This window comes from Onthophagus taurus, chromosome 7, assembly GCF_036711975.1.
Source record: "Onthophagus taurus isolate NC chromosome 7, IU_Otau_3.0, whole genome shotgun sequence".
In the NCBI taxonomy this organism is placed as follows: domain Eukaryota; kingdom Metazoa; phylum Arthropoda; class Insecta; order Coleoptera; family Scarabaeidae; genus Onthophagus; species Onthophagus taurus.
The window spans coordinates 18,965,704-18,980,906 of NC_091972.1; the positions used below are offsets into that span (position 1 = coordinate 18,965,704).

The 15,203-nt window shown below is 32.9% G+C and overlaps 1 protein-coding gene across 1 annotated transcript; it reads right to left on the bottom strand.

The window, feature by feature from the left end:
- Positions 1-1,631: 1,631 nt before the first annotated feature.
- On the bottom strand, positions 1,632-9,591 carry LOC111417668 (esterase B1-like). Its single transcript, XM_023050019.2, has 3 exons — positions 9,382-9,591; positions 8,642-9,328; positions 1,632-2,480 (listed from the first exon to the last, which is right to left on the bottom strand). Exons 1-3 carry the CDS (start codon positions 9,589-9,591, stop codon positions 1,632-1,634), a joined length of 1,746 nt encoding a protein of 581 aa, XP_022905787.2.
- Positions 9,592-15,203: the final 5,612 nt, after the last annotated feature.

Consider the following 15,203-nt stretch of genomic DNA (forward strand, 5'->3'; position numbering starts at 1 on the left):
TTTGCGATTTCTTTTCTAATTATTTTTATAACACAACCCAATATGTATTATACATCATCTTAAAGAAAAAATCATCAGCTTTGATTTGAGACCAATTACATTTCTTAATTATTATAAATAACCCTTCCACGATTTTTTGAGTTTCAACCTGCATTTAATCAATTTCATATTAAGATGAAAATTTAGACAAATTTACGATTTTTTTTCTAATTATTTTTATAACACAACCCAACATGTATTATACATCATCTTAAAGAAAAAATCATCAGCTTTGATTTGAGACCAATTACATTTTTTAATTACTATAAATAACCCTTCCACGATTTTTTGAGTTTTAACCTGCATTTAATCAATTTGACATTAAGATGAAAAATTTAGAAAACTTCGCGATTTTTTTTTAAATTATTTTTATAATACAACCCAACATGTATTATACATCATCTTAAAGAACAAATCATAAGCTTTAATTTGAGACCAATTAGATTTCTTAATTACCCAAAATAACAGTTCCACGAATTTTTGAGTTTCAATCTGCATTTAATTAATTTGACACTAAGATGAAAAATTTATAGAAATTTGCGAATTTTTTTCTAATTATTTTTATAACACAACCCAATATGTATTATACATCATCTTAAAGAAGAAATCATCAGCTTTAATTTGAGACTAATTACATTTCCTAATTACAATAAATAACCCTTTCAGGATTTTTTGAGTTTCAACCTACATTTAATCAATTTCCCATTAAGATGAAAAATTTAGAAACCTTCGCGATTTTTTTCTAAATTGTTTTTATAATACAACCCAGCATATATTATACATCATCTTAAAGAAGAAATCATCAGCTTTGATTTGAGACCAATTACATTTTTTAATTACTATAAATAACCCTTCCACGAATTTTTGATTTTCAACCTGCATTTAATCAATATCGCATTAAGATGAAAAATTTAGAAAACTTCGCGGTTTTGTTTCTAATGATTTTTATAATACAACCCAACAGGTATTATACATCATCTTAAAGAAGAAATCATCAGCTTCAATTTGAGACAAACTACATTTCTTAATTACCATAAATAACCCTTTCACGATTTTTTGAGTTTTAACCTGTATTTAGTCAATTTGACATTAAGATGAAAAATTTAGAAAACTTCGCGATTTTTTTTGTAAATATTTTTATAATACAACCCAATATGTATTATACACCATCTTAAAGAAGGAATCATCAGCTTTAATTTGAGACCAATTACATTTTTTAGTTGTCATAAATAACCCTTCCATACATTTTTGAGTTTCAGCCTGTATTTAATCAATTTGACACTAAGATGAAAAATTTGAAATCTTCACGATTGGTTTTCTAAATATTTTTATAATCCAACCCATAACGTATTATACATCGTTTTAAAGATGTGGTGTTCTATAAAAATATTTTGTTCAGTTATTCAATTTATTTTATTCATATATCACATAACAAATTTTTAATACAATAAGATAGCGTTTATTAACACCTTGACGTAAACATTAAATCCTAAAAGATACAACAATAAAATAATAAATAAAATAAGTTCACTTAATCTACTTGGTTTAAAATAATTATTTTAAATATTTATTTTTGCTTCAGGATTAAACGACTAAATTAAACGATTAAAAAGACTTAACGTTAAAGTTAAGATAATAAATCCTTTAGCAATCGTGGCCGAGCTGCGTCTAAAATGTCTGTCGTAAATATCCGTCCAAAAATCAATTCTATGCCGGTCAGGGTTTTCACTCATTGCTGTAACCAAAGTACTAATCTCCGCGTAATTAATAATCGCTGAAGTATTAGGAGTAGGAGGTCCAATTGGAGTCCATACAAAATTAACTGTGTTATCGCCCGGAACAGCTTGTGGGCTGATTGCAAAACTAGTCCAAATAGTAATCATTCGATCAATAGCGGAATACTCCAAAGTGTTTGGTATTATCTCGGGTGTTAACGATGTATGGAACAAATATCCAATATCATCTTCATGACTAGCACCAATAAAATCACGCGTCCAAATACTATTTCTTTTAAACACATTTAAAGCGGTATCACCAGAAAATCTATACAAATAAATATTTGTAGCGGATGCTCCAGCATGTAAAGCCGCAGTTCTAACAGCAGGAAATCCAAACCATGCATCCGTAAACATGTATATTCTTCCAGTTTCATTGTTGGTCATGTTTAAGGTGGGGAAGTAAAAATTTTGAATTTGTTGCCGAACTGTTGCTAATCTGTTAGCTTGGGTAATCGCCAAATGGTTTTGAACTATCAATGTAAGATCTGTTGGTAGCATCAAATGAAAAGCTATCCCTTCTGCGTCGTTGTAACCGATCATCATAGGAACATCATTGTATTCACCTCTACTGATCAAGTCAAAAGGATCATCGGCTAAAAATTGTTGGGTTATGTTTCTTTCTATGACTGGACCAAAAATAGAACCGAAAGCCATTGGTTCATCCTGAAATTGTTTGTTATAAATTAAAAGTAAATTTAAAAAATTACAAATAAAACAAAATGTTTCTTGTTATTTAATAAAATAAATTAGACTCAGCATAAATTATAACTTGAAGTAGAATATGAAATGCACCATCATCAATACAAGCTGGTTTCAGAACGCAACGAAGCTTTCAAAGATGTCTCAGAACATCCGTGGTCTTTGTGGACTTGACAACTGCGTATGCTACAGTGAGGAAAAAAAACTTGAACAAAGGACTGCTCAGTTCTTGCGCCCATACTTAATAATTTATACACATCGGATCTACCAAGCATACAGGGCAAGATAATTTTATCTATGCCGATGTTCTGCCATGTCACTGGTTTATTCTGCTGCAGAATACATAACAGTCCATATACTCAGAAAATCGACATACAATTGATCTTGTGTATGAAAACAATATCAGGATGTCTTAAATCCACCCCTCTTCATGTAAAAGAGTTCAAGAAAATAACTGCTGCTGATTCATGAAAACCTATCTTGATATGAATTGCCTCAAATCCCGATACACTCCATTAAATCTTGCTGAGGAACTGGCTAGAAACAACTATAACATCAACTATGAGAAGAAGACTTGACTATCAAAGCAACACCAAGAATAAACCAACAGATTCTCCTCAACCAAGAACCAAAAAGATTTGGACTTCCCCGCCACCTACAGAAGAACTTCAACAGAGTACGTATGGGACATGGAATCTGAGATAATAGATACAAAATGGATGCTGCCGTTGTCTCAGTGTGACTGCGGAGCTTCAAAACAATCTATACAGTACATTGTGCTGGACTACCCTATTAGATCTTATCCTAACGCTTTGATGAAAAATTCGTAAAAATCTCCAAAGAGTGAAACATCAGCATAGATGAAAATCTAAGTGATCATAAGGACATCTTTATTATGTTAAAACACTGCATTCCTCTCTAAATTGCTTCTCAAAAAAGTTTGTAATAAAGTAACATGAGCTCTCAGAATACTTAGAAACAATATTGTTAGAAAGAGTTGAGATGTGCCAAGGACAATTTTGATGCCAACGGATAATGTTGAGGATGGAATGATATTCGAAGATATCCGAAACAGGAACTCAGGAAGAATGTTAAGAGATATCAAGCACAACGTTAAGCGATATTAGGGATGATTTGATAGAGAATGTATTGAGACAAGGACGGTGTTGAGAATTATTAAGAATTATTATTTGTTAATTGTTAGAGACTTCAAGGATGATGATGAGGGATGTCGTAGACAATGTTGGGGAAAACCAGGGATGATTCTGGAAGATATCATAGACTATGTAAAAACATAACGGGGATGGTGCTAAGACATATCAAGAATGATGTTTAATAATATCAAGGATGATGTTGATAGATGATGAAGATATGTTGATGAATTCATGCGGCAGAAAATTAGTTGTATCAAGGAGCTAGGAGAGTTTCGGTATCAGAAGTGTTCTTAGGGATTATGTTTAATGATATTAAAGACGATGTACAGAGATATCATAGACGATGTATGATATCATGAACGATGTTAGTGGATGATGGAAGGTATATGAAAAGGATCAGATGTTAGGGATTATGTTTAAAGCTCTTAAGGATAATGTTGAGGGATGTCATAGACAATGTTGCGGAAAACCAGGGATGATTCTGGAAGATATCATAGACTATGTAAAAGCATAACGGAGACGATGCTAAGACATAGCAAGAATGATGTTTAATAATACCAAGGATGATGTTGATTGATGATGAAGAAATGTTGATGAAGTCAATGACGAATTTGGGTGAAAACAGAACTAATGTTGAATAATGTGGCCAATAGTTAGATATATCAAGGAGATAGGAGGGTGTCGGGATCAGAAGTATTGAACAATATTAGAGAAGGCGAGGATGATTGTGGACGATGCCATAAACGATGTTAAGACATATAAGAAATGATTCTGAATCATATCAGTGATGATGTTTAATGATATTAAACACGTTATACAGAGATACCAGAGACGATGTATAGCGATATTATGTACGGTGTTAATGGATGTTAGAGAGTGTATGATAAGAAGAATTGAACATTTTTAGGGACTATGTTTAGAGTTCTTAAGGATAATTTTGAGGGATGCCATAGACAATGTTGATGAAAACCACGGATGATTCTGGAAAATATCATAGACTATGTAAAAACATAACGGAGATGATGCTAAGACATATCAAGAATGACGTTGCATAATATCAAGGATGATCTTGATAGATGATTCAGAGATGTTGATGAAGTCAATGACGATTTTGGGTGAAAATAGGACTGATGTTGAATGATGTTTCCGATAATTAGATATATCAAGGAGCTAGGAGAGCGTCGGGATCAGAAGTGTTGAACATTGTTAGGGATTATGTGTAGAAATCTTAAAGATGATGTTGAGGGATGCCGTAAACAATATTATAGAAGGCGAGGATGATTTTGGATGATGCAATGGATGATGTTGAGGAATGACTCTGAGTCATATCAGGGATTATGTTTAATGATATTAAAGACGATGTACAGAGATACCAGAGACGATGTATAGCGTATAGCGTAGTGTATGATAAGAATCAGAAGTTTGAATATTGTTCTGGATTATGTTTAGAGTTCTTAAGGATAATGTTGAGGGATGCCATAGACAATGTTAAGGAAAATTAGGGGTGATTCTGAAATATATCATAGACTATGTAAAAACATAAAGGTGATGATGCTAAGACATATCAAGAATGACGTTTCATAATATCAAGGATAATGTTAATAAATGAGATAAAGAGATGTTGATGAAGTCGATGACGATATTAGGTGAAAATAGAACCGATGTTGAATGATGTGGCCGATAATTAAATATATCAAGGAGCTAGGAGAGCATCGGTATCAGAAGTGTTGAACATTGTTAGGGATTATGTGTGAGGGGTGCCGTAAACAATTTTAGAGAAAGCGGGGTGATTTTGGGATGTTTAACCCTGTAATAATCATAGGTACTTTAAAGCCCTGCTACGTTTACCAACGTTATATTGCTTGAATGCGCCAAAGGCACTTTTTTACCTTAGGAAATCGGATTTGTTAGGTTGGTAGTTCGAAATAACACAATATTAGCTATAATGTTTGTAGAGGTATAGTGACCACTACACCACCGATTGTCTGATTGTGTGATTTTAAAGACGATGTACAGAGATATCACAGACGATGTAGAGACATATCAAGGACGATGTTCGTGGATGATGAAGAATATATGAAAAGCATCAGAACATGTTATATAAACCTAACATATTGAACATTGTTAGGGATTATATTTAGAGATCTTAAGGTTGATGTTGAGGGATACCGTAAACAATATTAGAGAAAGCGGGGATGACTTTGGAAGATGCCATGGATGATGTTAAGACACACGAGGAATGATTTTGAGTCATATCAGGGATGATGTCTAATGATATTAAAGACGATGTACAAAGATATCAGAAACGATATACAGGGTGTTACAAAAATGTTGGGCTGGCTATACATAGACAGTTTCTACAACTAAAAATAAGCAAAAAAGTTTATATACACATATGTCCTAAAATGGTTCAGACCAATATTAAGTAGGCAGTCCATGCTTTTTGTTTTCAGCCTAGTACAAAATGGCAGATTATTCTTTCCAAGAGATGTCCGACATGTATTTAATGTATGGTTTGGCACATTGCAACAGAATAGAAGCAAGAAGACTTTTACCGACGTTTACCAAATGAAAAAACGTTCGAAAGGCTTCATATTAGATAAAGGGAAACAGGATCCTTCAAACCAGTAGTCTGAACTACAAAAACTTTGGACTTGAAAGAACGTGTGTTGGATCGTGTTGAAGAAAATGCAGGTGCTAGTACTCGAAGAATTACATTGGCGGAAGTTGTCGATCATGTGAGTGTGTGGCGGATTTTAAGAACTCATCAGCTTTATCCGTATCACCTGCAAAGAGTACAGGGACTTAGTGAGAATGACTTCCCACCACGAGAAGCTTACTGTGTATGGTTGTTACAGACATGCGTCGCCGATTGTCTCTTTCTGACGTGTCTGCTCTTTAGTGATGAAGCTGGCTTAACAAGAGATGGTATCGTCAATTTTCATCATTTACACCAATGGCAAGAAGAAAACCCTCATGCTATTATTCAGTCCAGACATCAAGCGCAGTTTTCATTAAATGTGTGGGCAGGAATTATCAACGACTTCTTGATTGGTTCTTTATACTTCCCCGACGACTTTCTGGGCAGAATTATCGTTATTTTTTAGAAAACGACTTACCAGGTTTGCTGGAAGCTGTTCCACTAAATGTTAGAGAACGCATGTTCTCACAGCACGAATTTTTAAATGCCGTATATCCTGGAAGTGCGTGGTGGACCTGTAGCGTGGCCTGCACGGTTTCCCGATTTAAATCCTCTCGATTTTTACGTATGGGGACATTTAAAATCTATGGTGTATTCTACTCCAATTCAAAATATTGAGGATATTCAACGTAGAGTGTAAGATGGATGCCAGCAAATTCGAAATACACCAGGAATATTTGAGCGCGTGAGGCAATCCATGATACGACGAGCTCAGCAGTGTGTTGCTGCCCGTGGAGGTCATTTTGAACATTTGTTATGATTTACATTAAAAACTCCCGTTTCCTGTAACTTTTTTTAAATAAAAAAATGAAAAACTTCAATGGCTGTAACTCAGTAGCGAACCATTTTAGGACATAATATGTTTATATACACTTTTTTGTTTATTTTTAGTTGTAGAAATCGTCTATGTGTAGCCAGCCCAATACTTTTATAACACCCTGTATAGCGATATCATGGACGATGTTAGTGAATTGTGGAGAGTGTATGAAAAGGATCAGAAGTATTGAACATTGCTAGGGATTATGTTTAGACATCTTAAGGATGATATTGAGGGATGCCGTAAACAATATTAGAAAAGGCGAGGATGATTCTGGAAGATGACATCCTCATGTGTCCTTCTGCAAGACATCTTCTTCAAGACATAAACAATATTAGGGAAAACGGGGATGATTTTCGTAGATGCCATGGATGATGTTAAGATAGATCAGGGATGATTCTGAGTTATATAGCCATATCAATAAAATTGTCTTTTCAAGGCTAGACAATTTAATAAAGCCGAGGTCGCTTGCGGCCGAGGCACTACATCGATACCATATCTATACATAACTTATATACTTTTCAAGTATAGGCAATTGAATAAAGCCGAGGTGGCTTGCGGCCGAGGCGCTACATCGATACTACATCAATAAATAACTTATATACTTTTCAAGGATACGCAAGTTAATAAAGCCGAGGTCGTTTGCGGTCAAGGCGCTACAGCGATACCATATCAATACATAATTTAAATATTTTTCGAGGACAGGCAACTTAATAAGTCGTGGTCGCTTGCGGTATGAACAGAAAAACTAAGAAATAATTAATTAATTTGGTTTTTGTTCTGTGCCGAATGTCACCACAATAATGAGAGAGATCAACTTTCTGGGAAATAAACTTCTTAGCGAAGCGCAGTCGCTTCATCCTGCTGAAACTAAACACTCTCAAGAGGAATTTGTCGGACACGTAACTCAGGGAAGAAAAAATCATCAGATGTTTTACAAACTGCAGCTTAAACGAAATTAACTCAGGGATAAAGGCACACATCAGCAAAAGGTATAGCGACCAACTATACCTCCCCACCATCCGTTATCCACGTTCAAAAACCGTCAGGTTTCACTGATGGACTCTGTACTTGCCCATTGGCATAACAATATTAATCATTAATATATAATATTCTCCAAGCACTTGGAAATGGTGCTTGGTGCTCCATTTTATATCAATTAGTTAAAGTACTTAGAGTTAAGTTGGGGATCTTAAGATACTGTATAGAAACGAGATTCCTTCATGAAATTATCTTTTCGGATATGCCTAAAAATTGTATGTTTATTTTGTAAATTTGTTTAGAAGTTTTAGTCAGCAACAAATAAGATTCTGAAATCTTGTACTCTGTCACTATCTTTACTATCTTTAATGCAATCTTCCGCAATAGACATTGAAATGATGTAATCACATCAGAAAACGAAGAAGCTAAGTTTGTTTTTAAAAATTTTGTTTTATTTTTAATTCTTACTTACCGTTAACAATCTATTTTGTACAAAATAAAGATGTTCCGCTGACATAGTTCTCAAAGTTTCCAACATTCTTTCTACATTAGTAGCATTCAGAGATAATTCACGTGCAATCATTACTCCATTATCCCTTAAACCACCAACGGTCGGATTAAGAGCAGTACCACTTTGCAAAATAACCCTGTGAAATAATCCTGAAGACATCGGCGATAATACGTGAAAATGAGCCGAAGTTGCTCCAGCTCCTTGTCCAAAAAGTGTAATTTGTTCGGGATTCCCACCAAAGTGACGGATATTTTCGCGAATCCATCTTAAAGCTAAAACTTGATCTTTAAGACCGGCGTTTCCTGGGATTCCGAATTGTGGATTATCGAAGGATAAAAATCCGAAAACGTTTAAACGATAATTTATGGTCACGACGATAATATTTTGGGATAATAAATATTGTGGATCATGAAAACCGCTGTTTGCTGAACCCGTTTTAAACATTCCACCGTGGATCCAAACCATCACCGGTAAATTTAGTTGTCCTGCATGAGCTGATGTTCTTTTTGTAAAAACATTTAAAACTAAACAATCTTCATCGCCGACAATTCCAGTATGAAATTCTTGAACGCAAATGTAAGGGCCATAAGCTTCAGGAAGTTGAGCTTGTAAACCGGCAGGAAAACGAGATGGAAGAGCCACAGGATCCTATTAATTAATTTAATTATTTAAATTTAATAATTGTTATAAATAAAACTTACATGAAATCTTAAATCTCCAATTGGCGGCGTTGCGTATCTAATATTAGTATAACTACAAAAATGCTCGTCATTTCGACTTATCGATAAATTTCCTCCAAGCGTAATCGTAGTCTGTCCCAAAACAAAACTCACATCATTACAAGTTATTACTTGAGAATAAGCACCCGCAACGAGGCAGAGTAAAACCGCCCCAAAACACAATCGCCGCATTTTTTAGTTGTGAATATTTTTTTGGGCGTAGCTCCTATTTAAAAGCTGTTATCCCAAAAAATGTTTGTTCTCTTTATCTTTATTGATAAGGGTAGAATTAAGTGGAAGCTGCTTAATCCCTGCTTTGAAGGTATTAAGCCGGTTTGTATAAATTTAATTTTGTGAAAATCTTGGATTATTTTTTTAATTTCTAAGAAAAGTAGAGATTCCTAATAAACATTTAAAAATGGGATTGATTCTAAGAATAATAAAAAAATTGTTAAAATAACTAACTTTATTACTTTCTAATACAGTAATTAATTAAGTATACGAAATAAATTGTTAATAGAAATGAGATGATGAGATTAGCTTACATACTTAATGCAATAAGTGAGTCACCTGGACCAACGTGTTTAAACCAGTTGTGATTTTAAGTGCTTTCCAATTCTTGTAACTGATAAAGTAACTTTAATAATGCACGAGGAACTTAGTTCGGCGAGGTTAATATATCTCAATTAACTACTGAACTACTGAAGACTTCAAAAGAAAAGACAGGAAATGTTAGTCAATAATAATAAGTTGTCTCAAAGATAAAAACACCTCCTAAGAGATCTGGAAAATTCTGGAAAATCAGTTCGAAAGACTGATTGAGAAGTATTGCAAACTAACTGTACTTGCGCAGAAAATTACTATGCACGAAACTTTCATCTGAAGAATCGTTAGAAAGTCATATCCTGAAATTTGACGAAACAATTAGAAAGTTAAAAGTAGTGATTGAACGGATAGTGATTTTGCGAAAAGCCGGATACCGGATATTCGGCATTCCCTTTGGCCGGATATCCGGTTATCCGGCATATCTATCCGGCCATTATGGTTATAATTTCTGCTGCATTTCTGAAGTGATACCCTATATTGCAACATTATTGCGATATTTGAATAAAAATGAAATTAATAAGAAAGCTGATAAGATATGTCAACTTATTTGGATCCAAGATACTTCAAGCAACTAATTTTATAACGAATTTTTAAAGTTATCGATGAAAATTGCAACATCGAAAATTTAATCAAAACTTTAAATATTGTTTTTTCAAAAACTAAAAGTTATTTTTCAAAACGGGTTGGTTCATTGAAAAGAGGATACTTTTATTAACACTTTGGAAAATTTTCATACTCATATTCCAAGAAATGGATTTTATACGAATTTTTAAAACTTAATCGGCGAAAATTGGAATATTCGAAAAAATTGTCGATCATTTCAAAAATTTATTTCTCAAGAACTGAAAGCGATTTTTCAAAACGGCTTTTTGCATTAAAAAGAGGATACTTTAATTAATAATTGGTGATATTTCCACATGGATCCTTCAAGAAATTAATTTAAAGCGAATTTTGCAAGTTATCGATGAAAATTGCAACATCGAAAATTTTATCAAAACTTCAAATATTGTTTTCTCAAAAACTAAAAGTTATTTTTGAAAACGGGTTGGTTCATTGGAAAGAGGACACTTTTATTAACACTTTGGGAAATTTTCATGCTCATTTCCCAAGAACTGGATTTTATAAGAATTTTTAAAAGTTAATCGGCGAAAATTGAAAAATTCGAAACATTGTTGATCATTTCAAAAATTTATTTCTCAAGAACTAAAAGTGATTTTTCAAAACGGCTTTTTGCATTAAAAAGAGGATACTTTAATTAACAATTGGTGATATTTCCACAAGGATCCTTCAAGAAATTAATTTTATAGCAAATTTTGCAAGTTATCGAAGAAAATTGCGACATCGAAAATTTTATCAAAATTTCAAATATTGTTTTCTCAAAAACTAAAAGTTATTTTTCAAAACGGGTTGGTTCATTGGAAAGAGGACACTTTTATTAACACTTTGGAAAATTTTCATACTCATATTCCACGAAATGGATTTTATACGAATTTTTAAAACTTAATCGGCGAAAATTGAAAAATTCGAAAAAATTGTCGATCATTCCAAAAATTTATTTCTCAAAAACTGAAAGTGATTTTTGAAAACGGGTTTAATTAACTTGAGGGGATACTTTAATTAATAATCGAAAGTGATAACAACGACAGTTCTGTTAGTAATGAATGTGATGATGAATTACCAGCGAAGAGAAAAAAACTAGACGAAACTACAATAAGAGATTTTATATATCGTATTGGGATTGTTGCAATGAGGTTGCTAATGACAAACCTGATATAAATAAAGTTGTATTCAATGAAAAAAATCCTATTGGGGTTGAACTTGATTATTATCTGCAGTGTCCAACTCCTAAAAGAGATACTAATTCCTGTGAATGGTGGAGTACTAAGTAATCGGTTTTTAATATCCGTCCAAAGCCGGATAGTTGCCGGATATTCGTTCCGCTACTAGTTAAAAGTCTCTTAGCTACCTTAGAAAACACAGATGTGATATGCCATTTACTGGTAACACTACCCAGAACATTTAATAGTATAGCAACAGTCTTAAAACTCATTGAAAGAGAAAAACTTACTGTAGATTAACGTAAAGGCCATATTATTGGAACAAGAAATGAAACGTAAAATGAATAATGATGATAACTTTGAAGAAAATAAAACTGCTTTCAACAATTTAACAAAGAATAGACATCTAACAAAGAGATGGAATGGAAAATTCAACACAAATTCCAACACAACTGCTTTCAAATTCAATTGCTGCAATTGCGAAAAAGTTGTGCATAAGAAAAACTAATGTCCTTTCAAGAAAAGAGAAGCTCACGTTACAGTTTAGAAAGAAGAGTTTATGAAAACCAGATCAAGAATAAAGCTATCAGAATAGAATTCTATCTGGATTCAGGGGCAAATGATCTTCTAGAAAATACAAGAAATTACTTCAAGGAAGAAACAGGTCTGGCTACACCAACCAGAATAAATGAAGCCAAAACGGAACAAGCATGTGAAGCAAGTTTTAAAGGTAACATTAAAATTATGTTTGTATTAATAAATGAAATGGCAGAAATAAAAAAATGTTCTATATGTAAAAGATCTGAGATGCAACCTACTTTCGGTACAAAAGCGCGCTATCGCAGGAATAGAGATAAAATTTGATAAGGTAAAAGCTGTACTGATCAAAAACAAGAAAATAATAGCAATAGCTAAAAAGGAAGGCAAAATTTAAAGAATTTCAATCTTGAGATGTGACAACGGAACTGAGTACATGTCAAAGGAATTTCAATCATTCTGCAAAGAGAAAGGAATTAAACACCAGAACACAGTAAGGTACACACCTGAACAAAACGGAGTTGCTGAAAGAGCAAACAGAACACTTATTGTAAAAGCAAAATCTATGTAATTGGATTCAAAACTGCACAAAAACATGTGCACAAAACAATTTATTATGCTACTTATCTAATAAACATCTAATAACACCGTTAAAAGAAAATAAGCTACCAGCAGAAATGTTTAATCAAAAGAAAATCAACTTCAAGAAAATAAAAGTATTTGGATGAATTGTGTACAAGTTCGACTCAAACGCTAACACCTGCTTAATGATACTTTACCTTACAAACAAGAAAATAATCTATGGAGAAAGTATCATTTTCGATGAAAATAAAAACATTAATGATCTGACAGAAACACCAATCGAATTAAATGAAGAACCGACACGTGAAGAAATAGAAGAAGAAGAAAATGAAACAGAAGAGGAAAGAAAGAATGAAAATGCAACAAAACAAATCAAAAATCGAAAAGAACAGACACGACCTTTGAGACAAAGTCCAAGACCCAGAAAATTACCAAACCATTTAGAAGATTACGATTTAAGTGAATCACACCTGGCATTGTACATTAACACTTTAGAAAACGAACCCAAAAATTACGATGAAGGAGTTACAAATGCAATAAGAATGGCGAACCTAAAACTTACAAGGCAAAACTAGTTACAAGAGGATTTATGCAACAAAACGACTTTCCAATATCTGATTTATACGCACCTATTGTTAGATTAAAAACATTGAGAATACTGCTAGAACTAATAAACAAAGACGATTGCATATAATATGCTGAACAATTGGATATAAAATGTCTATTTTCGCATGGAGACTAAAAAGCATATATTTATGACAATACCAGAAGGATGTGAACAAAGACACGGAAAAGTTTATAAATTAACAATAAGCTTATACGGACTCAAGGAGGCACCTAGATGTTGGAACAACAACTTCATCAATTTATTGGAATCAACATTACTAGAACAGACAGCGGAATATATTTAGATCAGAAACAATATCTTGAAAGAATAATTACTCGATTTAATATAGAAAACTGCAAAGAAGCAACATAACCATGCGAAGCAAACTTGGACGTCAACCTGTAAAACGAAACAGAAAGAGAAAAGTACCAAATATAGAATTGATAGGATGTTTAATATACTCTGCACTTGGAAGTAGACCAAATATAAGTGCTGTTGTAAATTATTGTAGTAGATTTCAAAACAAGCCAATCAACAAAACCACTTAGACAGGTTTAAAACGAATACTTCGATACATAAAAGGAGCCATAAACTATAAACTGTTATACTCTAAAACCAAATCTAAGGAAGAAAATAAACTAAAGTGCTATGTAAATGCTACAGAAATATTCGACAGAAAATCAACCACTGGATACGTCTACATATGTACTGAACGGAGCTACAATTTCGTGGTGTAGACGAAAGGAACGAAGTGTAGCATTGAGTTCAACAATGCTGAACACATTGCATTGGCAAAAGCTGCATCAGAAGGACTATGGACAATCGGACTGCTAAAAGTAGTCCGAAAAGTAGTTTGAAAAACCACACCACAAAACACTAAAACACGTTGATGTCAAACATAACTTTGTAAAGACTTTAGTAAAAGAAGAAAAATTGTTATTAACTTATGTATCGTCAAAGGAACAATTATCTGACGCGCTTACAAAGATTGTAACTACTAGTGATGGAACGGATAGTGATTTTGCGAAAAGCCGGATACCGGATATTTCTGAAGTGATACCCTATATTGCCACATTATTACGATATTTGAATAAAAATGAAATTAATAAGAAAGCTGATAAGATATGTCAACTTATTTGAATCCAAGATACAAAATAAACTTTTTTGATGCTGATTTAACTCACGAAGCAACTCTAAAAAGATACTTTAATTCATAATTGGTGATATTTCCACAAGAATCCTTCAAGAAATTAATTTTATAGCGAATTTTCAAAATTATCGATGAAAATTACAACATCGAACATTTTATCAAAAGTTCAAATATTGTTTTCTCAAAAACTACAAGTTATTTTTCAAAACGGGTTTGTTCATTGGAAAAAAGACACTTTTATTAACACTATGGGAAATTTTCATAATCATATTCCAAGAACTGGCTTTTATACGAATTTTTAAAACTTAATCGGCTAAAATTGGAAAATTCGAAAAAATTGTCGATCATTTCAAAAATTTATTTCTCAAGAACTGAAAGTGATTTTTGAATACGGCTTTTTGCATTAAAAAGAGGATACTTCAATTCATAATTGGTGATATTTCCACAAAGATTCTTCAAGAAATTAATTTTATAGCCAATTTTGCAAGTTATCGATGAAAATTGCAACATCGAAAATTTTATCAAAATTTCAAACATAGTTTTC

Coding starts and splice junctions, on each gene's coding strand:
- LOC111417668 (XM_023050019.2), bottom strand. CDS start 9,591: ATGCGGCGATTGTGTTTTGGGGCGGTTTTACTCTGCCTCGTTGCGGGT. Junction 9,329..9,381: donor TTGGAGATTTAAGATTTCAT/GTAAGTTTTATT, acceptor ATTAATTAATAG/GATCCTGTGGCTCTTCCATC. Junction 2,481..8,641: donor TACAAAATAGATTGTTAACG/GTAAGTAAGAAT, acceptor AAACAATTTCAG/GATGAACCAATGGCTTTCGG.